This window comes from Trachurus japonicus, chromosome 24, assembly GCF_045865225.1.
Source record: "Trachurus japonicus isolate A0001 chromosome 24, Traja_1.0".
NCBI lineage: Eukaryota > Metazoa > Chordata > Actinopteri > Carangiformes > Carangidae > Trachurus > Trachurus japonicus.
Window position 1 is genome coordinate 12,971,845 of NC_140930.1, and position 26,405 is coordinate 12,998,249.

Below are 26,405 nucleotides of genomic sequence, written 5' to 3' on the forward strand. Positions count from 1 at the left end.
TTTATCCATAGCTGATCTCCCCACACACTACTCCACACTGTTCATCCTTTTTTTTTTGCCTTCTTTTTATTCCCAATGAATTCAACACTCCTCAATATGCCTGCTCCCCGTTCTTTGCTTTGTTCTGTCTTGTCTCATACTGTTCTGTACTTGTCTAACTTGTCTAAGTTCAAATAAATTTGTATTTTTTTATGGCAATGGTAACTTATGGTTAAACAATGTACTTCCTCCCATTCTTTGTGTTGTCTTTTCTTAATTTTCTTAACTATCATATGGACCACAGAAAACAAAACAATGAGAAAACGTCAAATAAATAAAATTCTCCTGTAATGTTTTATTGTTTTCAGTCAGTGGAGGTTTATTTTGAAAGCCCTGAGCGGAAGTCGTCGTCCTCATCTCTTCACATTCACATCAGCTGCTCCGAGTTGGACCACAACAATAACAACAGACGGAAAAAAGCGACTTTTTGTTCAATTATTTCGACAATTAAGACCAAACGACGGATAAAAACACTTTGGTGAGAAACGTCGGTGTTTCTTCGTAAAGATCTTCGACCTCAACAAACGTTTGGTGAGAAAATAAGACCTGATTTTAACCCTTTACTATTTGCCCCCGGTGGTCGTTAGCTGTTGTCCTCTGTGTGCTCGTGGCGAACCTGTTTAACCTTTATTTATTTTTAATAATCTTTATTGAAACCTTTAGTCGTGTTCGTTTATGACGGGAGGTTAAATCACTGTCTGATTTTGTCGAGTAGTTTGTTTTTTTTTTAATCGTTGTTATTAACGCACCAGGCCTGATGATGCGTTCAGGTGCGTCCTAAAGAAAATCCGTTATCCGAGTGCTATCAGTCGTAAATATTTCATTTGCAACCCAGTATAGAAAGAAAATGAGCCCCTTTTAAATTGTTACAGGAGGTTAGTAGGACTGCAACTAATAGCTATTACTTTCAGTATCGATTAACCTGACCCTATGGAAATGTAGCCTAATGATATTGATTATTTTTCTCTCTGAATGACAAACCAAAACCACCACATATTAGGATAATCAATTTATAAACATATCAATCAGAAGAAAAGCAGTAAAAATCTTAACATTGAAGAAGCTACAGTTAGCAAAGGTTGGACACAATTGTTGATGACTTACTGAATGTTATTTATCAATGTTATTTAATATCAACAAAGCTGATTTTACTTATTTTTTGTAGTTGATTGTTATTTTTGTTCAGTGTATGGCCGATTAATTGGCCAGCCTAAATGATTGAGCCCTAATGTTAAATTTTGGTGCAGAGTGAGGAGTAATGCAGAGTCATCCAGCATAGCTTAGCTAGGTGTTAAAAATGTGAACACAAAATACAGTACGTCACTTTGACCACTGATTTTCCACAGAGAGACTGAGACTGAGGTCTCTCATTTTTTCCCATCAAACTCAACCCAAAAATGTCAGAGCTTTTAGAAAATACACTGAAAAAAAAGTCTGAATAAAACTCTCCCTTTTCAAATACAATTTTATATCATCATCATTGTGTTAACAACAAGTGACAGAACAAGTCAGACCTGCTCTTTGATTATGCAACATTACTCTAAATATTAAAGTTGTCACTGCAACACTAAATAGTCCAGCAAAATCTCTCTGACTAATTGATACTGTCTTATTGTGTATAGTGTGATATTTCCCACAGTAATAGAAAATACATCATCAATGCATTATCATCTAACACAGGGGTGTCAAACTCATTTTTAGTTCAGGGGCCACATACAGCGCAATTTGATCTCAAGTGGGCCAGACCACTGAAATAATAGTATAATCACCTATAAACAAGGAGAACTCTAAGTATTTCCTTTGTTTTAGAGCAAATTAACCCTCCTTTTACAAAACATGTTATGATCAACCTAAAATTTCTTGAGAAAAAAACTTGCAATTTCAACAATATTATGCCCCTTCTGGCTTCTATGTGATTTTTAACACGGATTGGACCCTCTGGTGGGCCTTTTGTTTGACACCCCTGATCCAGCAGGATTGCTTCCTTCCTTTCCCTCGCTGCAGGTTGTTTTTACCTGGTGGTCGGTGAAATGGGGCGTATCTTCTTGGATCACATCGGTGGGACTCGCCTCTTCTCCTGCGCCAACTGTGACACCATCCTGACCAACCGAGCTGAGCTCATCTCCACGCGCTTCACCGGGGCCACGGGCCGAGCTTTCCTGTTCAACAAGGTATCTGAACTCCTTAAATCTGGTGGGGGAAAAAAACCTGTCATCATGTAGTAAAACACTTGATTGTAGTTGTTTCCATTGTGGCAGGCTAATCCACAACTTCACCCCAGTCACAGAGATATATGTGCTTTTTAATGTTGTATTTATACTTGGTTGTATTAAGTTAAGTTTCCCTCTTTGCTCATATCTCCCCTCTCATTCCTTAAACATTTTTTTGTATATTGTTAGGGAGAAAATTATTCTTTGTATAGTATCTGTGCAGTTTTAATGTTCTTGCTGGAAATTGTATGGGAAACCTAAAATTTTGACATTAAAATGTTAAGTAACTTAAATTTACAGGCCTCGAATTACGTGATAATGTCAAATAACACTTTATTGCGTAATAATGTCTAGAAATAGCCTAGAAATTACGGTCAGTTTCATAGTAATGTCGAGAAATTTAGCCAAGAAATAACAATTGATTGCTCAGAAATATCAATCAATTGCAAAGACTAACAACAAGCCATGAAAAGCATGTGTAATCTTTTGCTATGAATATGAAATTAAGTGTTATTTCTAGGCTATTTCTTGACATTACGACGCAATTAATTGTTATTTCTTGGCTATTTCTTGACATTATCATGTAATTAGCGGCCTGTAGATTAAAGGGTTACCATGTGCTACCCCCTTCAGGTGGTGAATCTGCAACACAGCGAGGTCCAAGACAGAGTCATGCTGACGGGAAGACACATGGTGCGGGATGTCAGCTGTAAGAACTGCAACAGCAAGCTGGGCTGGATGTATGAGTTCGCCACGGAGGAGAGCCAGCGCTACAAGGAGGGCCGCGTCATCCTGGAGAGGGCGCTGGTGAGGGAGAGCGAAGGCTTTGAGCACGTTCCCTCCGAGAACTCCTGAGTTTCACCTCCGTTGCAGTTGCGATGCTCATTCCATGCAAACTACAGCTTTTCCTCCAGCAGCAGCGCATGGACATGCATAGACAGTGTGCCATTTGTGACTAGAGCTACACCAAAATAATATCACAGGCTGGCTGTTTGTGGGGTATTTAAATTAGAAGTGGTGGATGTTTTTCCCATAAGTTTAAAACGTTTTATCCTAGGAAGGGAAATAACCATTGCTCCTCTACCCATTTAAAACCACCTGCATCTTCCATCTGCGCCCAACAGGCTGTGATGTTTGTTAAATTGTGTTGGCGGCGGGGGGGACTGTGGCCGCTGTCAGAGGGAGAGGATTCGCTCCTGTGTCCCGACAAGAAGCTCAGACAGATAGATGATTATTATGCAAGTTTTAAGTACCCAAAAAACCCCAGCAGTGATGAACGCTGGCGCTGAAGGCGGGAATGTTGGGTGTGACTTAATTAAATGAAATCGTTTTTTTCTTAAAGAGAGAGTGTCTGAGCAAATGTGCTGGAAAATATTCTGTTTCCAGAAAGTGTTAAGTGTGATTTTTTAATTTTTTTTATTATTATTATTATTTCAATACTGTATATTAAGTTACCTTTCTTTAATTTTGGCTGCACCTGAATGAAAGAATAGAGACTAAGAAGGGGGTCATTTGTTTTTTGTCAAAAATAAATACATTCAAACAATATCAATGAAGTGAGTCTGTTTTTTCTTATGTCTGTCCATGTTTACATTATCATACAAATTAACTTTAACAAAGGCAATTTTACTTATGAAATACTTACAAGACTGTTGCTATGGATTATATCACAGCTTCAAGATATTTCTTATTTCTCTGATGAGCTGGAGAGAGTGTTACCTGATTTGACCTCTCTGATACTTCTACACATATGCTTTGTGTCTGTAGGTTTCTAAAGTTTTATTATTGCTCTGTTGCTATTTTCTCCTGAAGGACAGGGTTTTCCTTTTTCTCAGACTGTAGTTGTCATTTTAATAACACTCAACATGAGATTTGTTGTGTGTATCATTAACTACAATAACAGAGAAAGGCTTTCTTGTTAGGGCTGCATGACATGCAAAAATATAATATTGCATACATCGTTATTGGCTAAACTCAACAGTTTAGCCAATAACAATGGCTCCAGTAACAATTTTAGAAAAATTATAAATGTCTGTAAAGGTGATTTTGTAAAATGGTAGCTATTTTATCATTTTAAAGGACAATTTCAGGCAAATTCAACCTGGGGCTATAGCTTCCTAATATTTTAGGTTTAAAAGAATGAATATGAAGATTTTTATTATCTTTTTAATGTCTCCTGTCTGTCCCCGCATCGCCACAGCAGCAGACAGCTGTTACATCCCACAAAATCACTTTTTTTTTTGACAGACAATGTCAGATGTCTATTGAAAAATACACCTTGAGGTTTGTTTACATAAAGAAAGCCGACATGTTTGTAAAAAAAGAGCTGTAACACAAAGTCTCGTGAAGTCTCGCGCAAAAAGTGAGGTTGACGCGATTTCTTGGATGTAAACAACCTAAGCCTAAGATCCGTCCAGTCCCATTATAGCTGCTGTGGCGATGCGGGGACAGACAGAACTACTGCAAAACAGGAGGAATTAAAAAGAAAATCTTCAGATTCCTTCTTTTAGACCTAAAATATTAGGAAACCATAGCTCCAAGTTGAATTTGCCTGGAATTGTCCTTGAAGTACCTATTACACCAAGTACCACTAGGGATGCGAGTAGCCTACTAGTCAGGTGCAAATATGACTTGACCCCAAAAAAATTCTAACAAAAGGTTTCTCTGCTGTTTTTTATAGTATTAGATGAGTACAATTTACATGGAATTTTACCTACATGTTTTCTCAAAATGAGTTTTTCCTCAGACTCTGAGCCCAAAATCTCCACTTCAGCAGCACTTACAGACACCAAACCTTCCAGTTTGATCACTTTCTATATTCTGAAGGTTTTTACAGAGGGGTTTGTTGATATATCATTCATAGCCTGATTTATACAACATTTTACTCCTAAAAACATGGCGATATTTGAATTTTTAAGGCTGGTGACAGTATTTTCTCATTTACAGAGTGATAAAAAGAGATATCCAAAATCCCCTCTGTAAAAACCTCTGGTATGTCAACTAAATAAAACAAGAATTTTGAAAGTAGCTTTATCCATTGCTCAGTTTTCGGTTCTGGAAATGTATGCAAATTAGCGCATATTTAATGAGATATTGCCTAATTTACATATTTAAACATACAATTTGACAAAACTTGTAATACAAAAAATATTTGTCTTAATGTAAGTGATAAACTTGGGAAGTTTCATGGTGATATCTGTTAGTTTAAAATTTTTACCCTATTCACCTCTGGTGTCTCCCCAGGCTTCCTATCCATCTTGGATGCCATCTTGAAAATGACACCTTTGGTAAACTTTTAATATGTTATTAAGGACATCTAATACTATAAAAAACAGCTGAGAAACCTTTTGTTAGAATTTTTTTTGGGTTAGGTGTTTTTTTTTTCATATATGCACCCGCCTATACCCCTGGTTGAGGTGTAGAAAACAAACCCACCACTCTTTGAGTTCATCGATTCCCGCTGCATTGTGGGAAATGGAGGCGGAATGACGGTGGGGAGGAAACTCCAAATCGCACTAGTCGTGTCATTAGTAGTTTCAGGTCCGATCACATTCCTCAGTCATCATCACTAGTGTTTATGCGTGTGTGTGTCTGTGCGTGTGTGTGTGTGTGTGTGTAGGCTTTCATGGCAGATAGCGCTAGCGGAATAACAGACTTCTGTGGGACGCGGACGCAAACAAACCGGAGCAACAATGGCCGGTAAGTATGTCAGTCATCATGGCAACGGCGGCGACACGTTAGCGAGCTAGAAGCGGCTAATAACTGTCCGTTTCTGGCCGTTAAAGAGTCAGATCGAACCGTCAGAAAAGAACGACCGAGCATCGTTCGAGAATGCCGTGCAGCTAGTGACGTGTCATTTACATTCAAAGACAACGGCGTTTGTAACCGTTAGATATGGAATCACGTCGGTCGCGTGCATGCACATGATGATGATCCACCCGTCCAGGCAGGGCCGTTATTATGACTGTTTTTAAGTTTTAACTGTGGTCGCCTTTTTACTTTACTGTACTTGTCTGCACTGTTGCATTATCATTTATAATATGGTTCCAATTTAAATACTATCTATGGAAGAGATAGGTATTTACTCTAAAACAGATAACTTGTAAATACCTGTTCTCAGTGTCATGGCATCTTTGTGTGACAGGATGTACAGTAAATGTTTTGTGATGATTCAATGTAGGAGCTTGATAGATAGATAGATAGATAGATAGATAGATAGATAGATAGATAGATAGATAGATAGATAGATAGATAGATAGATAGATACGTTTATTGTCATTGTCATTTCCACAACAACGAAATTAAAAGTGCATCTCCTGCAGTGCAAAATTTCATAAAAACATTCAGAAAAAAAAAATAAAAAAGCATAAAACACACATTGACCACTCATCATTACTCAGTGTTAAGTGCAGTCACTGCTTTGGGGTAAAAACTGTTCTTAAATCTGTTTGTGGTGGCTTTAATTGTCCTGTATCTCCTGCCAGAGGGGAGTAGCTCAAACCGACAGTGGCCAGGGTGTGTTGTGTCTTTGAGGATTTTCTTTGCCTTTGTGAGGCATCGAGAGCTATACAGTTCATTCAGATATTTAGTGTTCTTCTCAGGTGTGTATTTGTATTTATTAAGTACCGGTATACTGTGTCTTTAGTCACTCATGAAAATGAAAAGACCCCAGGAAGAATAGCTGCTGCTTTGCAAAAGCTAATGGGGGTTTTAATAAACTAATGAAAATGAACTAAACCAAACTTTTTGTCCCCCCGAACAGAAAACGTGAGTGTGTTTTTCAAGCTGTACTGCCTGACAGTGATGACTCTGGTGGCTGCTACCTACACTGTGGCCCTGCGCTACACGAGGACAATCTCATCCGGAGACCTGTACTTCTCCACCACGGCAGTGTGCATCACCGAGGTCATTAAGTTGATACTGAGTCTGGGGATGCTGGCCAAGTAAGTGCTCTGGACTGAACTGAACTGAACTGAACTGCGTTTACTGCCATCCCACCGGAAGCAGTAATGTGTTGATTCATTTGAGGAAGCCACAGGCAGGGACAAATTGTGTGAAATTATCATCTTCATCACTGATTATTCTGCCTGTTATGATGATTTTGTCCCTCAATCATAAAGTGTATTAATTTAATGTCAGAAAGCAGTACCTATTCATCAAATCTCAATGTGGCATCTTCAAATTCTCTTTGTTTAACTAACCAAAAAAGGCCTGTACGTACTCCACAAGAACAGAGAAATGTGTGCAGTCTCCCACGGCTGCAAGAAAAGAATGATGTCTTTCTTTTCTTGCAGCTGGTTCTTGACACAACATCTGGACAGAACTTTTTTCTTGTATGGTGTCTGACAACTATTGTGTGAACTTCTGCACTTGAGTTTCACGTGAAGTATGAAATGTCCTGGCCAGAACTAACTTTGTTCTTGCCACCTTGAGAACATGAACAAATTTCTCTGTTCTTGCAGAGTATGTGCAGGCCTTAAGAATGTGACCAAATTTGTTGATTCATAATATTTTACTTGAGGAAGCTGCAGACAGGGACAGTGTGAAATTATCATCTTCACCACTGATTATTCTGCCTGTTATGATGATTATGTCCCTCAGTCATTAAGTGCATTAAATGTCAGAAACCAGTACCTAATTATAAAATCTCAATGTGACAAATTCAAAAGCTCCAATGGTAAACTTTTAGTTAGTTGTCACCACAGCAAATCCTTATGATTATGAAATATGATAATTGATGAGGACCAAGTTCTGCTCATACTGGAACATTTCAATCAATCACATTTTACTGGCACCTTTCATACACTGTAGTTTATTTACATTTTTATAGCTCAGTGGACTCCCCAGTGTATGAAGTGACTGACAAGCTGACAGCCAAACAATTGCAGATGGAATTTATATCTATCAGCACTTCCTCTTCTTTATCGGTTTGTTTTTATGTCTTCTCTCCCAGAGAAACGGGAAGCCCCACCAGACTGAAGAACGCCATCATGGAACATGTGTTCTTCAGCCCGAAGGAGCTGCTGAAGCTGAGCGTCCCCTCTGTCGTGTATGCCGTGCAAAATAACATGGCCTTTCTTGCCTTGAGTAACCTCGATGCAGCGGTATATCAGGTATGAAACTTGATGCCACGCCCCCACAGACTGTTATGGTGGTGACTGTAAACAGTGTGCATCAGGAAGACAAATTAATACTAGATGTTTCACCAATGAATCATAGAAATAAATAATTTTGACTAAGGAACAATCCAAAAACAATTAATCTCCAATGGAATAAAGTAGACAAGACGTGAAGTCCTCACATTGGAGAAGCTGAAAAAGCTAAAAAACTAGGATACATTCAGTAAAACGCATACCTCCATCATCTGTGTGCTCAGTCCACCTTCTCTTCTCTTCAGAAGTAGGTGAACACATGAGTAGCTGGTAAACCTTTGTTCCCTTGTGTAGGTCACCTACCAGCTGAAGATCCCATGCACGGCCTTGTGCACAGTCCTCATGCTGAGCCGCTCTCTCAGCCGCCTGCAGTGGTTCTCCGTCTTCATGCTCTGCGGGGGAGTGACACTCGTACAGTGGAAGCCTGCAGAGGTCACGAAAGTCCAGGTAGAGATGAGATGAGTTGGATTACGGTGATTACCAATGTCACAGATTTTGCTTTTCAAAGTAGGAGATATTTACCTCTTGTCTTTTTTTCTTTTTCTCCCACAGATTGAGCAAAATCCGTTTGTTGGCTTCGTCGCCATTGCTATTGCAGTTCTTTGCTCTGGATTTGCAGGTAAAATTGTCACTAAAAGTTTCGATCCGTCATTATTTAACTCATTGAGTGCCGCGCTCCTTTCCAAAGTTTTAGTCAAGTGTACCGGCAAATTAGACCATATTTGACTTTTTATTTTAGAGCCATAGTGTATTCTATATTATTGCCACCAACACATACTGTAGCTCATTTGAAAGGTTTAACTTTATCCTTCAAATGGCCACAAACCGTTTGTTTCTACGTGCCTCCGTTCCTGAGAAAAGTCAAGCTAAACATGGCTGGGTTTCACCAAAATCCCTCCTTTTTTTCTAGAAAAGGAGATAGAGCGTCTTTTATGAAAGCTGCGCTGTTTGTGTCTGTCGCTCTTCAGACACTCGCATTTCTGGATCAAAGGGCTCGTATAAGATAAATATACACAACAATTGTTGTTCTATTCACAAAACCACCATCGGGGGGCGGGGGGGGGGCGCCACTAAACAGCAATAACACAGACGCACCGTGCCGTGTCACAGCCTCTCGCCGCGGAACGTGAGGCTCTGCCGGCCACAGCGGCTCGCGAACACCGGTCCCGCCGGTGGTCGCGGTCCGTCTGTGGTACGGGTCGGTGGTGCCGGTCTGCTTTGGCCCAGAGACCATCAGATTTTACCGCGGGAGGACTTTGGGGAGGACACGGTGTTGCTCCAGATGAAGACCGGGCGGGACAGTCGGCTGAGAGCTTCCTGGTTCAGCTCCCAGCTGCTGCAGCCTCGCGGGTGAGAGCGGAGCAGCAGCGGAGCAGCTGCGCTGCATCTGCATGCAGACCTCCGTTTGCAGAAGCTGAGTTATGATAAAAACTTCCAGATCATGAGCTGTCATGTGACTTTGATCGTCATCTATTTCAGTTCTCCTCGTCGTAGAGTCCCCAAATTTACATATAATGTGTATTAAAGTGTCTATTTTCATAATTTAAAAAAAAAGCAAAAAACGAAAAATTTCGTTTTTGGCACTCAACGCATGGGAACGAAAAACGAGAAATTACGTGGTTGGCACTCAATGAGTTAACATACGCAGCAAAACATACTTGTACCTAACGGTTTTGTGTCTATATTCTGGTTAAGGTGTGTACTTTGAAAAGGTACTGAAGAGCTCTGACACATCCCTGTGGGTAAGGAACATACAGATGTACCTGTCCGGCATCGTGGTCACGCTATTGGGTGTTTACGTGACTGATGGTGAAAAAGTCCTGGAAAAAGGCTTCTTTTTTGGGTACACTCCCTGGGTGTGCTTTGTCGTGTGTAAGTACAATACAACCTGGGATTTTTTTTTTTTTCTTCTATATTTAATGTCATTTTTTCCACAATATATCAAATGACATTGACCTTTTTTGTGTTGCCAGTTCTAGCCAGTGTGGGAGGTTTGTACACGTCGGTGGTGGTGAAGTACACAGACAATATCATGAAGGGCTTCTCGGCCGCTGCTGCCATTGTTATCTCGACTGTGGCATCTGTCCTTTTGTTTGGGCTACAGATCAGTAAGTTTCTCATCACCACATTGTTGGTATTGTGTTGTGGCTCATGACTTCCGTGTTTGCGCATTTTAAAGCAGAAGTAAGTGATATATTTGTGTTAATATAAGTCTTAAATAGTTATATCTTCCGACAGCAATCACTTACATAGAGTGTTTGGACTGAAACACGGGTCTGTCAGTCACTCTGCTCTGCTCTGAGCCGAGGAGAAAACATTTATCGTATCCTACAGTTTTTATCCAATGAGGAGAGAGAACGGCATTCAGGGCTGTGTGTGCAGCCAAGGGACGCCGTGAATGTGGTGACGTAGGGACGAGGACTGTTATGGTGCGTTCAAGGCAACTCGTAACTCGTGTTTTTCCGACCTGTGAAGTCGTACCAGTTTGATCTGGTACGAGTTCACGGGTCGGAAGTTACGAGTGGCCGTTATAGTGACTTTCACCGGTAAAACAGGTCGGAAAAACACAAGTGGGTTGCCTGGAACGCTACAGAGTCGTAAGTTGTGACTTGAAGCTGTAATTTACGGTTTCAAAAGCCGGCCTCGAATGCAGCATTAGCCAAAACGACCAGATCGCTTACTTCTGCTTTAAATACAAGAGTCCGTTTACAAATACATAATGAAAGTTTTAGTGAAGTTTTAGAAAATAGCATTATTATTGCTTTTTCACGATAACATTTACATTTAATTCTTTTGTTAGATGCTTTTGTCCAAAGCGACGTACAAGTTGTAAGTGTACCAATTCTGAAAAGGTTTATAGTGATCTGAAATGAAATGTAATGTATATGTAAAGCAAAAGCAAAGGACTAGGTGTTACATTTTCTGTAAAGATTCAAAGCAGAACATGAATGGTACTTTGCATTTCCTGTTGGCTAACCATGATGCTGATGATGATGTTTTGCCTTCTACCCCGTCTGTGCAGCAATCACATTTGCCTCTGGCGCGCTCCTCGTGTGCATCTCCATCTACCTATATGGACTTCCAAAGCAGGACACATCAAAACTGAGCCGACAAGACGCAGATAAGGAGTTGAAACAGAAACTGATCACTGTGTGAGTGGCTGACCTCTTGGACTACTGTAGGTGTACGTTGAGGTTTTCCAGGGACATAAAAAGAGCTCCTGCACTGGAAGGATTAGGGAGCCAATCTTTTTCAAATGAACTCTCGGTTGGGCTGTGTCTGTGGTTAATCAATCTAGCCCACACAAGGGACTGGTGAGATGAATTTTCTGACTTTTTTTTTTTTTTTTTTCCCCATTTAGTAACTGTATGTTTTAAACTGTGCAATGTGAGTGTCTTATATCCATATCACATGCTGATTCTGAATGTGCCCTAATCTCAGAACATATTTTAAAGGATGACAACTTTTTGCACAATGTGATTATGTTAAAAAATATATCTCTTAAGTGTCTTTTATTATTATTATTTGTATCAGATCTGTGCCAGGTATTGCTTTAAAGGTAATTTTAAATATTTTATTAAATTGAATGGAAATGTGTGACAAACAGAAGTCAGGGTTTTTATTTTTTTCTTAGAGTATACACCCAACCCTACCAATGCTGTAGAACGGCTGTTTTATTGAACAGGCTGTCTCCCTCAAAAACAGCCTGTCCAATCATAGTTTACTACTTGTAACTAAGCATAGGCTGTTTTTTGATCAAGTTTTGGATTGTTCCAAATGCTTAAGCAGTTTATATGGGGTGGTAAGTAAAAACAAAAACATTAGAGCTAAATCACTGGACTCACAAGGTTTACTCACTTTGACACCTCATAGTAAAGTACTGTCGTTTTGACTCAATTTATTTGATAATTTTATCAATTGCCCTTAAGATTGAAATGAGTAATAACGTCTCTGGTAATATAACATTAACAAAGTAAGATGGTATATATGCAGTATAGTATATACATACACACATATATTTGTGTATATATAAATAGCTTGTGCTATTGACAGTTTTCACGTGAGTAGTAAGAAACCTGCCTTTGTCTACCTGTGTGTGTGAACTGCAGCTGTTTTAAGCACCTGCTGCTCAAGTTTTTTCTGAACAATGGACCCTTCACGGCCCAGCCCTAACCATGGGGACACGGCTTATCGAACATTCAATCGTTGTGTTGTAAACCACTCGTCACACTGTAGCAACTAAACAATCATCTGACCATTGGCACAGTTGTGTGGTATTGGAAAAATTCAATGTATTTATATTTGACAGCAGTTGAAGTAGCTTCTTGTCCTGTTGTCTTTAAAGTTGAGACTAAAAATGTACCCTCTTTGGTTTGTTTGTTTGGAAAAGGTCAATTTATGATTTTTCATTATTTCTTTGACCTGTTTTTACACAAAAACATATGCCAAATAAATGTTATAGCCTACACTGAAATCGACTAACACGGAGGCGAAAAAAACTGTAGACATTAAAGCAACACGATGTAGTTTCTCTACCTCAAAGTGTTTCTAAACTCATTGAAGTAGTAGAAAAAAGGTTAAAGGGATACTGTATTCAGGCGTAACTTTAACACATGGTCTAACACTGAGTAAACCCACCCCCACCTCGAGAGATCAACTTTGACGACCGCAAACTAATCGACTTCAGAACAGACCACACAAAAGCAAAAATAGTGCTGTCTATTTCTCCACGAGCCAACCACGATCAAAAAAGCCACTCATAGCCACAAATACTGCTCAGAACAGCACCAAACTTTGTCAACAGTACAAATAGGGTCCCAGCACATAATAATACACACATAAAGGAATTGTTGATGGAGCCGTTGCTGTTACTGGTGCCATCGTCGTTGTTGCTGATCCCGGTTTGTAACACACAGGCTGCATTAGGCTCTAGTTATGTGTCATGCAAACAAGGGAGAATGGAGCTGTTGGCCGAAAGAGAAGGCAACAACGGCACACTGATGCGTGTGATGTTGGCCTCAGGCTCGGCTCAATCTAGCGCTACGTTGGCTGTGGAACTATTCCAATAAAACATTTTTAAAAAGAGTTCAGGTGTGTCGCACAGCATCAGGTAAGTTGCACAGCATTAGGGTGTGCCGCACAGCATCGGGTATGCAGCAGGACCAGTGGTACAGCCTGTCCTCCCGCCACATAAAAGTTTGGCTGGCTGCTATAACGGAGCAGGGGCGGACTGCGAAAACAAATCAGACCGGTTACATCGGGTTACATGCCACCATTTAGACATACCACCAATCCGGAATACTGCTATTCCGACATGCCAACATCCCATAAATATAAACAATATCAGCTTTCCTCCACCTACTACGTTATGCTCTGACAATAAAACAAATAGGTCTATTGTAATCTAAATCCCACCAAACCAATGTATAGAACCAAAAACTATGTTTCTATGTTTCATCATGAGTTGTTTCCAGTTAGTTTCATGGCGGCCATCTTGCATGCCCCAGTACAACATTTCACATAGCTGTTATAACAATAACAAAAACAATACTTGTAACAATGTAATGAAAGACCCATGAACTACTTTTGACTTTTGCTGATTTTGGACATATTGGTACAATACCCGGAAGCCATCTTGAAAAATGGCCACCATATTGAATTTTTTGGAGTGGCCAGCGCCTTTTTCCAAAAAGAGTGACCCTTCAAAAGTATTTCATGCTTGTATCACCAAGTGAACGATTCTTGCCATAATCTGCTCCACCACACTGAGTTACACCAAACCAGTCTTGACTCATTTTTAACAATCTGACCATGACAGCACACCTACCACTGTGGTATGTCGTTACCCTTAATATCAACATGCAAAATGAAGAGACGGACAGAAGTAACGTCACACAGTCGCAATCTACGTGAGTGGAAACTACCTGAGATAATAGAAGAAAAGGCAAATACTGAATTCAATTAAGGAAGATTATTTTATTTTATTTAAAAAAATTTAAGGCTCCTTATTTACAATATAAATTAACTATAACTGTATGGTACCTGCAGCAGAGACAAAACAATGATGAACAATCTTTGAGTTTCACATTTTATCAACAGCTGTGATGCCGAGGATCTTCATCCCGTTGGCCAGGACTGAGCAGGCTTTACTGAACAGTCTTAACCTTGCCTGTTGACATTCAGAAAATGAGACAAGTAATTATACATTAGAAAAAAAATATATAAACGTATTTTCACATTGCAAACTAGCTAGTTTACGAACCTTATTAGCAACCTAAATTTTAAATCTGTAGTGAAATTGTAACCTGTGACCATCTCTAAACAGAAATGTTGCCAGCAAATACAATGAGTTGACCTGGACTACAATATTAAAATACTGGCTATGGTCATGCCAGTGTGTGCACCACTATGTATAATAAAATAAACATGCGGGTGTTTTTCTTTTCACCTGTGCGACATCCTGAGGGCTTCCTTTCACTGGCAGCTCCCTGTGCGCCGACGCAATCAGATGGCTGGGAGAGAGATCACCGTTAACACACTGTCAAATTACCACCTCTACCAACAGTTCCTCCTGTGATGTACCAGGTAAACACTGAACCACCCAGTCCCTTAGGACAAACATCCTGTTCCTTACCACAACTTCAACAGAAAGTTGACCAGGTGTTTGGGTTGCAGATCCTGAGCCGACTGGTACAACACCTCATCGTAGCTGCGAACAATTAGGGGGAGGAACATATTTTTCTATCTTGCATGAAAAGCAAACATTGATTTAACATGGACATAGTCTCGCATTTCACAAGGTATAAACGAATCATATGATAACGTGTCTGTATAAATATAAATATTCTGCTTACCGAAGGAGGTGCTGCAGGATGGTGATACTGGACTGCTCAAGAAGAAGGGACGGGTCGAACGCAGCTGCCTCTATGCCCTCGTTCCTCCGCATTAAACTAAAGTAACATTAAGATCTCCATTAACCATTAACTTCCTCATAAGACTTGTTGCCTCTCTTCTTTTAATCTTGTTGTGTAAAGATAAGAGAGAGTAAAATGCATCTAGTTGTGGTATCTTGTTTCATTGACTTTTAATCTTGAACACAAGTAATTCCCACAAGACCTATGCAAATAATAACTGGATTAATGGATGTGTATTCTTTTTTTATTGCAAACAAACACTTAACCAACACTAAAGGAGATTTAGTAACTGAAATCAGTGAAGTGAGGTGTTGAAAATAGACATTGGTGATGTAAGATTGAGTAGTAATTTATAGTTATAACCAGCCCAGCAGCTAACATATTGTATGATAATCTGGTCAACAATAGCTGTGTGGTAATGTGAACGCTGAAGCAGGTTCTGCTTGTTCATTCATTGTTGGTCAACACTGAGAAGAGAGATCATTATCTGGTATGTTTTCTTCTTCCGTTAAAATTCCTGTTCGATGTTACTGTCCCCATCACAGAAACGCCGACTGGGCTTAAACAAAGAGGGAATTTCATCCTAAAAAGACACGTTTGGTAGAAGTAATACCTCACATTAACTCTTGCATTCACTCATTTTGTTCTCAAATTACGGAAACAAGTTGAGGAAACATAATTCATCTCCCAGCAACCAATGTGAACATGAGGAACGAAAAAAAACCTGTTTCAGTTCGAACACAAGCACCTCCTTTTGTGAGAGCTTAGAGGAAACACAGGCCTGTCTGTAAAATACTTTACTTTTATCAGACAGAATCATAACAAGTGAAGAGTTTTTTTTCTTCTTAACTTTGGTATTTCTGCTTTTAGGGAATCTCAGTAACACTTCCATCAGAGATTTAATGTGGCTGCTATGAACTACTCAATATAATTTAACATCTTATAAAATCTGTCTCTGGAAATCAGAGCTGATAAACATCCCTTCCAATAACAAATAGAAAGTTTTGTGCTGTTGTAACATACAAAATAAGACCTTGAGCCATAGAATAATATGCAGAACATTTACCACATTTTTTCCAATCTTTTTTATGAGCTATTGATAATGGAAATAATTTGCTGCCAACATTGCTTAAGTGGCACTACACAACAAAAACACAAACCTGCAGAGTCGAGCGTGTGTGTACTGGAGGAAGACGCCTGTGTCTCCCTGAGCCTGCAGCATCCTGTCCCAGTCAAACTTATAGTCTGATTGCAGAGGACCTTTGAAGTCCTGAAACAAAGTTAGAGGAGAACATGAATGAGAAATGTGAGTGGGTGAATATTAGAGTGTGGCAAAGTTTTTAAAAATTTGTTGTGATCATTTACCTGGACAATTAGGGCACCAATTCCTACTGTCTCTGCTGTGACCTCTGGGTTGTCCATCTCCTTTGTTGCTGTGGAAAGAGTGAGCACTGGTGTCACCTTTTTTCCCCACACATACACACTTATTATTCCCACACTAGGTCTCTAACATCTGTTCTACAATTAATATTTTCTATCATTGTATTTATATCGTCCCTTTTAAAATGCAGGATGTGCAGGATGAATTTGTAATGTTACTCAACTAGCTCACTTGTATGATAAATGCTGCAGTGGGAGAAGAGCGCCATCTTGCTGCGTTGAGGTGTAATTAGAAAATCCCACTTGGCTCCACAGCAGCAGACTGGCACACTCACACTCTAACTGAACATTATAAACTCTTAGAATGACAAATATATCATATATTTGCATATTGCTTACTAATACTTGTGGCTTAAAGAAGGTTTTACACTAAAATGCAAAGGAGAGAGAGGAAAAATCAATGTTTTTGTTCCTTTTACAAACTCGTATAACGTTAAAATGTTGAGGTAACTATATTACACTATAATACAATACTATATCGCTAAATAACTGCCTAATATGTGTGACAGACTGTACTTTTTGACTGTTTCATGTTGTCCAACATCCTGGACCGAGCTTCATCCAGCACGTCCTCCAGAAACACCACCTCACCGGTCCGCGTCTTCATACCCTGCACCAGGCCAAACGGCACATGCCGACACCTGCAACCAGTCAATATATCACTTACTGAAGTAAAAAATGTCAACACCAAAGCATCAAAATATCTCAGGCACAAGAATTTAAATATTTACTTTAAGTTAGCAGCAAATTGTGTATAAAACATTGTGTGTTGTGTTTTTCCTGCTACCTGTCGGCCCAAGAGTGTCCCATAGCGAACAGGATCTGGAACAACTGGCTGAAGTGATTTGATTGACCTTTATCCGTCTGAAAATGAAAAAAACAGATACAGAAACAGGAAACTGATTAAAAAGTGTCATGATGAGCAGTGGGAGAGTGTAAATGGAAAAAAAAAAAAAAACATAAAATGGATTTTATGTTTTCTATGACTGTCTCCAAATTCCCATATAAACAAAAGTCTAAAGAGGGAAAACGAGGATGGCAGGACTGACATCATCATCACCATTGTAAACTCCAATTTAAAGCAATAACACAGACTGTTTTTAAACAGTCTCCACATATCCACTTAGCTTTTGTAAAAAATACAAATATCTCATTTTGTGCCACTAAATTTTCATCATAAAAAATCTTGTTACGTGTTGCAAGATTAGAGCTGACTGCAAATGCTACTACTGCTGTTAAAACTGTTACTATTCTTTGTGTTGTGCTTGAATGCGTCCTTACCACATAAATCATCTCATCAAAGTCGTACGTTTGTTGTCGCTCAATTGCTGCAGCAATATCTCTGGAAAGAGAGAGAAAATTTACAAAGAGGCCGATGTTGCCAAGATCACCTCTAAAAGTGTAGGTGCAGCTGTACATTTCTATGTTTTGTTGCAAATGTTATGACTCTACCAGTGCTAATTATTACTAGTATTGACTAGTAGTGCATATACTGACCTGGTGATGTAGAGAGTCGTGCCGTCGCTGCGTAGCACCGTACAGACGCTGCTCATGTCTCCAGCAGGGGAAAGATCCACCACACCGGTTCCTTTCCTGTCAAAACATCATTGAACTTCAGTGAAGGTAGACTCAGGGTTTTTTTTAAGTATGATATGAAGATTTTTTTATAGCAAAAAAAAAGTTGTATTCTAAAATCTTAACACTTAAAAGATAAAAAATAAATCAAGTCGTCTTATCTTGCAAAAAAAAAAAAAAAAACATCTACACAAATGTAAGTAAACTTCCTAGTCTTGTGAGCTGTAAACTGGGTGTATCTGACTGAACTTCTGGCTGAGCAGAAACCATCTCATACTGTCACATACTCAGAGGTTTTCAACAGGCCTCGACTCTGCAGCTGCTGCACCACTTCTTGGGCTTGATCTTGGTGATTAGACTCCCCGGAGTAAACATCAAAGTGAACTCCTAACCGCTGGAAAGATTAGATTTTCAGTCAATTAAGAGTTCAAATGAAAATTGAAATTATATTTTCTATTTCTCACGTCAAGTTTGCACTTTAGAGATTTTTAAATCTTGACCACAATGCCGTATTTATCTGGTTGTACCTTGTAAACTTGTTGATACTCGTGCACTGTGATGTCTCTGAACTGTTGCCATAACGACATAGCCTGGCTCTCACGCTGTTCCAGCTGTCTAAAGAAGTCTCTGGCAGCCAGCTTCATGTCCTCATTGTGCTCTGCTTCCTTGTTCACTTGAACATAGACCTGCAAGACATAAATGTATGAATCATTCACAAAAAATGCAGGCTGGCCCGTTTACAGCATTTAGACCATTAAAACTCTACTGAAATTGATATGGGCAGGATGGCACTTTTTAGCCAGCTGTTTTTATATGCAAACTCACCTCAAACAAATGCTGTAATGGATTCTGTTTTAATTTCTCCTGACACCCAAACTGGCCAAACCCTGCTCCAAGTAAGCCTGAAATCCAAGAGGAACAACTAGTATTTAGGATTTTGTGAAACTGACATGTGTTGAATATTCTGCATATACGTAATTTACTCACCAAACTGCATACCCCAGTCTCCGAGGTAGTTCATTCGAATTACGTTGTATCCAAGTGACTGCTTTAGGTTGGCAATGAAGTTACCTGGACATCGAGTTTATACTGTTTTAACAAACAAGTGGCGACACTGTTTCAAACAATATATTTAGCATTTCAGTACTTTCTTCTTGTCATTTGAATTATATACCATTGGTGATGTTGGCCTAGTTTATTTATAAATAAGGCTCCAATTCATATTAAATGTAAATTATAAATTTACTCATTGCATAACTCACCAATAATTGTAGACCGCAAGTGTCCAGCGTGGAATTTTTTGGCAATATTTGGAGAGCTGCATCATACAAACACATTAAATCCCTCTTTCAAATATCTGTGTAAAATTATAAGTATAAAGTGATATAACATGAAAAAAATACATAAACAAACCTGTATTCTATGAGTGTTGTTCCTCTCTTGAGAGAATTAAAAAGTTCACTATTTAACCCAAATCTGTCATCCTCCTGCCGTCCAACAGGTTCCAAGAGTTTCTAAAAACAGTCAAAGCAGAAATATTATGAAAAACATCGGAAGCAATTTGGACTTTTAGTTTATCACTGTGGGAGTAAAACTTCACGAACCTGCACAAGAAGCTTCCGATTAACAGTAAAGTTGATCGCTCCACGATCAGCGGATACGTCTTCCACCACACTGTCGAGCTTCAACTGCAAGATTCAACATGAATAACCAATTAAAAACAAAGCTTTTGCCTAATGGGGTCATCTCTTAGTGAGTCAGCAATGTGAACACTTAGCACATCTATAAAAATACACTGCATAACCAAATGTATAGTAGACCTTGAAGTAGTTAGTTACTCAAAAACAGGAGACCAATCTACATAAGCATAGTTTACAATCATTTATTTATCCTCAGTGCAATTTAAGGCTCTGGTATAAGCCTCTCCATTTTGAACAAAACAAGACATTTGATGATGTCTCCCTGTTCCTGAAGTATTTAGATTTAGATAGACCAAGACCGACAGTAGACACATCAAATACTTCAGGAAGGTCCAATGCAGTTTGTATAAGCGTAACCACATGCCAAAGAGTGCATACTTCTACATTATCTGTTGCTGCCTTTATCCATATGTCCAATGTGATCTGTCTCTTACCTGAGAGGCCAGGTTCTCTGTCTGCAGCTGAATGTCCCCACTTGATGGTAAAATCCCTTTGGCTCGTAAAGTGCTGATGGGCAGTTTGAAGTCAGCTGTCTTCCTGAGGAGGAGAACAAGACCAGAGAGCTCTAACAAACTGGTGAAAGACAAACACCAGTGGAGCAATCTGACTCAAAGTAGCAGCAGATTTACTATAAACAAAACACACTTAACTGTTTTTTAAAGACCGGAACCGCTGACAAAGCTGGTATCAAGGCATCCTCAGACTGCTGCAGCGTCTTACCCAACTACACATAAACACACACACACACGATAAAACATGTCAAACAAGACAAGTTGTTTTGACTTATCCCAGGGTCAAAGTGTATTAGCATTATCAGCAGGCGTCTCTTTCATTTTCAAGACTTCACACTTCATTACCATCGCTGCAATTCTTCTTCTGAAAAAACACGCCATGTTTCCTAAAAGTGCAGACCCAACATAATAATTAAAAATTACACAAAACTAGACATTTCTATCCTACATACGTCCATTCAGTCTGATTTTGGCTAACGTGCTTCCTGCTTAGACACGCCGCTTCCGGTCGGTTCGCCCAATCACAGGCCTCATTCCCAAACAACGTCATCGTCCAGAAAAGGGTTCGTTTGATTATGTTGTTGGCGACTCCCGACGGGGAATATTCGACGTGCGGACAATGAATCACCCGGACATGGTCAAACTCTTAAACATTTTCCCCTGATATTGAATATGCACAAATATACAACTAACCATTCGAGTAGATACAGTTACTACCAGTCGAAAAACATCATTGTTTATCATTTATTTAGCTTTAACTCTGAAACCCCGCAGTACAAGTGAATGCCGGTTTATGACGACTGTGACGCGTTTCCCTGGCAACAAGCAGGAACAAAGGGTGCCCCGACAACCGTTGTTAGGCACCAAATCTTAAAGTTCTAATTGTTCCGAAAAGTTTCTAAATTCATTTCATACGTGTTGAACACATTTGTGTTTGTAAAAAAAAAAAAAGAAAAGAAAGAAAAAGAGCTACGAAATACTGAAACACAATTTACTTTTAATGTGCAATGCTAGAACAAGGTTCTAAATTTAAATCTAAATTTAAATCATCCATCATTCATTCCCTGCTGTTGATGTCAGAATATTATTCACGAGGACCTTATTTCTTGAACAAGACTTCTATACTTTATAATAGTTTGTCATTTTTTAACACCACTAATAAAAATAGATATACAATATTAAAATAGCACTGAACTGACAGCATATCTCATTAACAGATGTTATTAGCTAAATGATGGCAACTGTTACTGTGTGTGACTGCAACGATATTACCCCAAAAAAAAGAAAGAAAAGAAAAACATGGCAAACAAACATTTGCTTAAACACTTTATTCGTTTCACTTTTCTTGAATCAAAGCCCCTTGATACCTACAGCAAATAAAAATCAAGAAATTTTGGTACAATAAACAAAAGTCAAGCAAAAAATAAAAAATACAGTGTATACAAATGTAATAGCAGTAATCACCAGTACAGTTTTAAAACAATATTTAAAAAAAAAAAAAAAGAATTTTGTTTCTCAAGTCCAGTCTGAAGTTGGGCTTGGTTTGCCCACCTCTTAATGTCCAATCCCTTTTTCATAATGTACATAAAGAGAAGCTGCACGACTAACAACCCTCTGTGAAATAACTAAATCGGACTTAAAAACAAAATAAAATCAGAAGGCTAACTGTGTGGTAGCAGTCAGCCTTTTATGAAGGCATCAGAACAAAGCCAAATAAATATTGACACGGCGGTTAAGAGGCCACTGGTAGAGTCACAGAAAGTCCTCATACACGTTGGCAGCAGGAAGCTCTCCTAACTCTGGTAGACACAGCAAACGTGGATGCCACTAACTGATGCCTGAGGCAGTAAGTCCACATAGCGGCGATATGGCACAGCTAGGAGAAAAGTCCAACTAGATCCACTCAGTCCTCGGAGTAGCTTGCAGCTAATGGTATTCCCCGACATCCAAAGCCGACACTCAGGAAACATCTGTGAAGGAGAACAAAGAGTTAATATTAACAATAATACCAGGGGTTAGCTTTAAAGTGCCCTCCTAAGAAAATCTTCTTTCATCTCTCCTATGTTAAAGGGAAAGTCAGCGTTGTAGGATCTCAAATTCAAAACAGTGCTCAACTTGATTGGATTAAACAGCTTTATGAATGTGAGTTGGGGCCGCTCTATGAAGATTTCTTCCCAGAGTCCTGAGACATATATTGCACCTTACTTATGCATTTCATAGTATTTAAAAAAAAATACCATATAGTTTGTATTCTATTGCACTTATGTATTTTATGGTATTTTAATAATAGAATATTTTATTGATCTGTACGGCACTTTTGTCAACTTCGGTTGTTTTTAAAGTGCTTTATAAATAAAGTTTGAGTTGAGTTGAGGAAAGGTTAATTGTCAACTTCTTTGTCTGTCCTCTCTCCGTCAGCCATTTGATGGACTAGCAACCTGTTGACAGCCTCATGACAACGACTAGGTAAAGTGAATACACTGAATTCTTACAGCATACTAAAGAAATGTAGTGTCATATCAGACGGTTAAGTGTCCTCCCATCTCTGACAGCCAGCTACAGGTCTGCTGTGCAAAATGTAAATAAACACACTGGCTTCTTCGTAACTGGGGATGTAGCTCGATGAAACACAGGACCCAGCTATGCAAATATTGTCTTTGGCAGTTACTGTGAAAATGTTCCCATGTACATGTGACAACTCATTATTAGGAATGTGTCATAAACCCTGACGACTAAATAGACAAACCTGCGCAGGGTAAATTCATAGACAAAATTAATGGGCAACAAGTGTTTGACATTAATAAATATACTCACAGCTGGCAGGCTGTTCTCCAAACCTTCGCATCAGTTGGTCATGTGTGAACTTGACGAAAGCATCATACTGCTCTGTTGGAAGAAAAACGAATAAGAGTTACTCAGCATGAATTACTTGTTACAAATTGTTTTCTCCAACATGTTTTTTTTTTTGTTTGTTTGTTTAACATACCTGCAAGCTTTGTCGTCAGTATCTCATCGTACTCTTCACGGATTTTGTCCTCTCGCTCCTTCAGTAGTCTTTCACAGATCATTCCAACTTGCTTGAGGGAAAATAAAGGCTGCTCTTTCCTGGTGGGAGAAGAGGCACCTGAGGATGTACCTGTCAGGAAAATAAATACACCATGGTTGATTATTTAAACACAGCAAAAGCAGAGCAAGAAATCTGAATTGCACATGAAGTAGGTTCCTTATGGATGACAGATGGGCTGTGTGTGCTGGAAAATGTCAGTCAAATATTGGAAAGGCAGATGTCTTTGTACTTAAATCTGAACCTAACGTTTTCCCTCTTCACTCTTCAGAGTATTAAATCAAATCTCATATTTATACAACCCAGTACCACAAACATGCCTGGGATCTTTATACTAAAAGCACAGAATACAGTAACCACCGTGGAGAAATCCCTGCAATACCTGACTGTATGAACACGCTCTGCTGGAGCGTCAGCCAATACTACTTTTCCACAAAGTGGGATGAATAAAAAAAAAGCTCTATAATAAAAGAAAGTGAAAGCCCAGGGGGTTTTTCCATGTCTACTATTCTTCCTTTGTGGCGTTTGGCTAAAGCTCTGGGAATTCCTACGGTTGTGCAATTCAAACATTAAAACAGAAAAATCAGAAAGTCAATACCAGCTTATTGACATCAAAGACGATGGACTAACAAATGACATGTCAAATGATAAGTCACCATCAGACTGAATAAATAGTGTGTTAAAATAGCCACTCTGAATGTAAATGTGTCTCTTAAAAACATGCGCCATCGTTGACTTATAGATGTTACACTGAAGTGAACAAGTCAGTCACAATATGCTTGTTACTGATGGTACATGAACCACATTCTCAAGTTTTGTGATGGTAATCCACTATTCCTTATTATAGCAGATAGCATCTTACTTAACCCTTTACATTATTAACTTAAATATGAGGTTGAGGAACATTTAAAAACTAGTTAACATCTTCATTTTATGGCATATGTGATGTTACCTGGATGGACAGATCCACTGTGAATGTTCTGCAGGTCCAGAGGACAGCAGCCGTCCGCCTGCTGGAAAGCACTGTCCAGGTGTCGTCGTTTCTGCAGCCGCTTGTATTCCTGTTTGATGTTGTGTAGAATTTGCTCTGAAACAAAGAAAAACATTTGCTGAATTGAACACCTGACACCTCCAATACAGTTGCTACACTGGTATGAAAAGAAAACCCACTCCACAACTCACAGATTTGATCATTTTTGTTGGCCACGCCAATGTATAGTCATGTACGTCATGACTTGTGGCATTTAACAGGATGCAACAAGTCATCTTCCCATTTAGTGAGCATCAAACTCTACAAGCGGCACGATCTCCTCCCATTAATTGCACAACAGTGTCATTAAAAAAAGGGTAATGGTTCCTACGATTCCAACTCTTCACTTCCCCAAACTACCGTGCCCGAATAAAAGCCAAAAAATTATTTCATTAATATTCAACAGGGCCTAACCCAGAGTCACTGGTCCTGTCCCTCCCTAGTTGATTTCTGGTCCTCCATTTTTGACAAAATCTACAACACATTCATAAAACCCAATCCGCTCACTGCTACATTTGAAGTCTCTACTTCAGCTAGCAAAAATGTGTATTTGTTCTGACACATACAGAAGAATGTGGTTTCCCTTTGTGAAGAAGTTAAATCTGTAATTAATCATAATGTTATCTCAGTGCTTTCTCTAGTCAGCCTGTCTGACTTGCCCATTGATGTTACACTTCCGCAGCATTGAATCTTTTTGGTTGTTTATTTGTTTTGTACTCTTAGTCCCAACGGGGAGGGTTTCTCGCACGGGATTATGTTTACGAGAATTGGTATGTTTGTATATAAGCTTAGGTCTATATAAGGTCAGTTAAGATGCTAAATCAAGTTTTTTTTAAATGCTACAGGGCCTGCCGAGTTCACAATTGGTAGTAATAATATTTCAAATGACCAATAGTATATGAGTATAACTTAGAAAAAACCCATTAACAGCAACATGGCTTATTTAAAGTGGACACATTTTCTATTGATCTTTGTTTGACCCACATGAAAAATTCCAGTACACACTGGGGGGGAGATGCTAATGCTAGCTCACGGATAAGAAAGAAAAACAGCTCATACGATTAAGAAAGACAGGATTTTACACACACATATACATTATTTTCAAATATGGTTTTAAATCCATTACCTGTGGTGAGTCTGGACGACACTTCCCCGAAAGGTGAGGGCTCCATACGCAGGTACTTCTGTGGGGAAGACACCGGAGACATGACCGCGGCGCACCTCCTCCTCTTGGGAGAAGCCTGGCTCATAAGCGGATCAAAGTCCATGGTCCTCTTCAGAGTAGCTCCGCAAGCCATTACGGTACCAAAAAATGTCTTAAAAGAAAATCTAAAAAAAATCAAAACCTTAATAAACTCCCTGTTAAACTGGGAAAGTCACAGACTCGGGGCCCCGGTGCCTGCTGCTAATGCTAATGCTGCTAATGCTATTCCGGGATGTTAACAAATACGCACTTTTTTTCCGTCTCTCGTTGTTTTGTGCCGAGAAATCTCACCGGGATTAAGTTATCGAATATATTGTGAGCTAAATTCAAGGATAAAATGTTAAGTAAAGCCTGTGTAAAATCAGATGATTGCAGATTTCTCCTGCGCTACTTCTTATCGGAAAACCAAACCGCAACGGTTGGAAGGAGTACCTTTAATTCCGACTCGTTACATGTCATCAGTTACTGGGCATGCGCAGCAGAACGATGTCGTGCTGGTAGTTGTAGTTTTTAGTCTCAATCACGTCCATCGTTTTATAAGCTTGAGAAACTACATTTCCCAGAA

The 26,405-nt window shown here is 39.2% G+C and overlaps 4 protein-coding genes across 5 annotated transcripts; 2 read left to right on the plus strand and 2 right to left on the minus strand.

Moving 5' to 3' along the window:
• The first annotated feature begins 374 nt into the window (after nucleotides 1–374).
• On the plus strand, nucleotides 375–3,797 carry LOC146961468 (protein yippee-like 5). Of its 2 annotated transcripts, none has more exons than XM_085771051.1 (3): nucleotides 375–570; nucleotides 2,044–2,210; nucleotides 2,883–3,797. In XM_085771051.1, exons 2-3 carry the CDS (start codon nucleotides 2,070–2,072, stop codon nucleotides 3,102–3,104), a joined length of 363 nt encoding a protein of 120 aa, XP_085627177.1. In that variant the 5' UTR covers nucleotides 375–570; nucleotides 2,044–2,069; the 3' UTR covers nucleotides 3,105–3,797. The 2 variants fall into 2 exon arrangements, with proteins under 2 accessions (XP_085627177.1, XP_085627178.1); XM_085771052.1 differs by having other exon boundaries at nucleotides 399–565.
• Nucleotides 3,798–5,722: 1,925 nt separating this feature from the next.
• Nucleotides 5,723–12,005, plus strand: slc35a1 (solute carrier family 35 member A1). Its single transcript, XM_085771054.1, has 9 exons — nucleotides 5,723–5,740; nucleotides 5,869–5,948; nucleotides 7,012–7,192; nucleotides 8,203–8,362; nucleotides 8,696–8,848; nucleotides 8,954–9,020; nucleotides 10,097–10,273; nucleotides 10,375–10,509; nucleotides 11,424–12,005. Exons 2-9 carry the CDS (start codon nucleotides 5,942–5,944, stop codon nucleotides 11,555–11,557), a joined length of 1,014 nt encoding a protein of 337 aa, XP_085627180.1. The 5' UTR covers nucleotides 5,723–5,740; nucleotides 5,869–5,941; the 3' UTR covers nucleotides 11,558–12,005.
• A 2,385-nt stretch (nucleotides 12,006–14,390) lies between these two features.
• Nucleotides 14,391–21,054, minus strand: rars2 (arginyl-tRNA synthetase 2, mitochondrial). The gene is made up of 20 exons (XM_085771053.1): nucleotides 20,888–21,054; nucleotides 20,681–20,754; nucleotides 20,465–20,567; nucleotides 19,935–20,018; nucleotides 19,744–19,844; nucleotides 19,593–19,648; nucleotides 19,318–19,401; nucleotides 19,156–19,232; nucleotides 18,858–19,016; nucleotides 18,618–18,724; nucleotides 18,253–18,348; nucleotides 18,037–18,097; nucleotides 17,543–17,619; nucleotides 17,272–17,396; nucleotides 16,681–16,748; nucleotides 16,476–16,585; nucleotides 15,256–15,351; nucleotides 15,036–15,110; nucleotides 14,850–14,913; nucleotides 14,391–14,570 (listed from the first exon to the last, which is right to left on the minus strand). The coding sequence occupies exons 1-20, from the start codon at nucleotides 20,921–20,923 to the stop codon at nucleotides 14,484–14,486; spliced, it is 1,740 nt and encodes a 579-aa protein (XP_085627179.1). The 5' UTR covers nucleotides 20,924–21,054; the 3' UTR covers nucleotides 14,391–14,483.
• An 801-nt stretch (nucleotides 21,055–21,855) lies between these two features.
• Nucleotides 21,856–26,163, minus strand: akirin2 (akirin 2). The gene is made up of 5 exons (XM_085770580.1): nucleotides 25,763–26,163; nucleotides 24,559–24,693; nucleotides 23,529–23,678; nucleotides 23,357–23,428; nucleotides 21,856–22,512 (listed from the first exon to the last, which is right to left on the minus strand). Exons 1-5 carry the CDS (start codon nucleotides 25,932–25,934, stop codon nucleotides 22,502–22,504), a joined length of 540 nt encoding a protein of 179 aa, XP_085626706.1. The 5' UTR covers nucleotides 25,935–26,163; the 3' UTR covers nucleotides 21,856–22,501.
• Nucleotides 26,164–26,405: the final 242 nt, after the last annotated feature.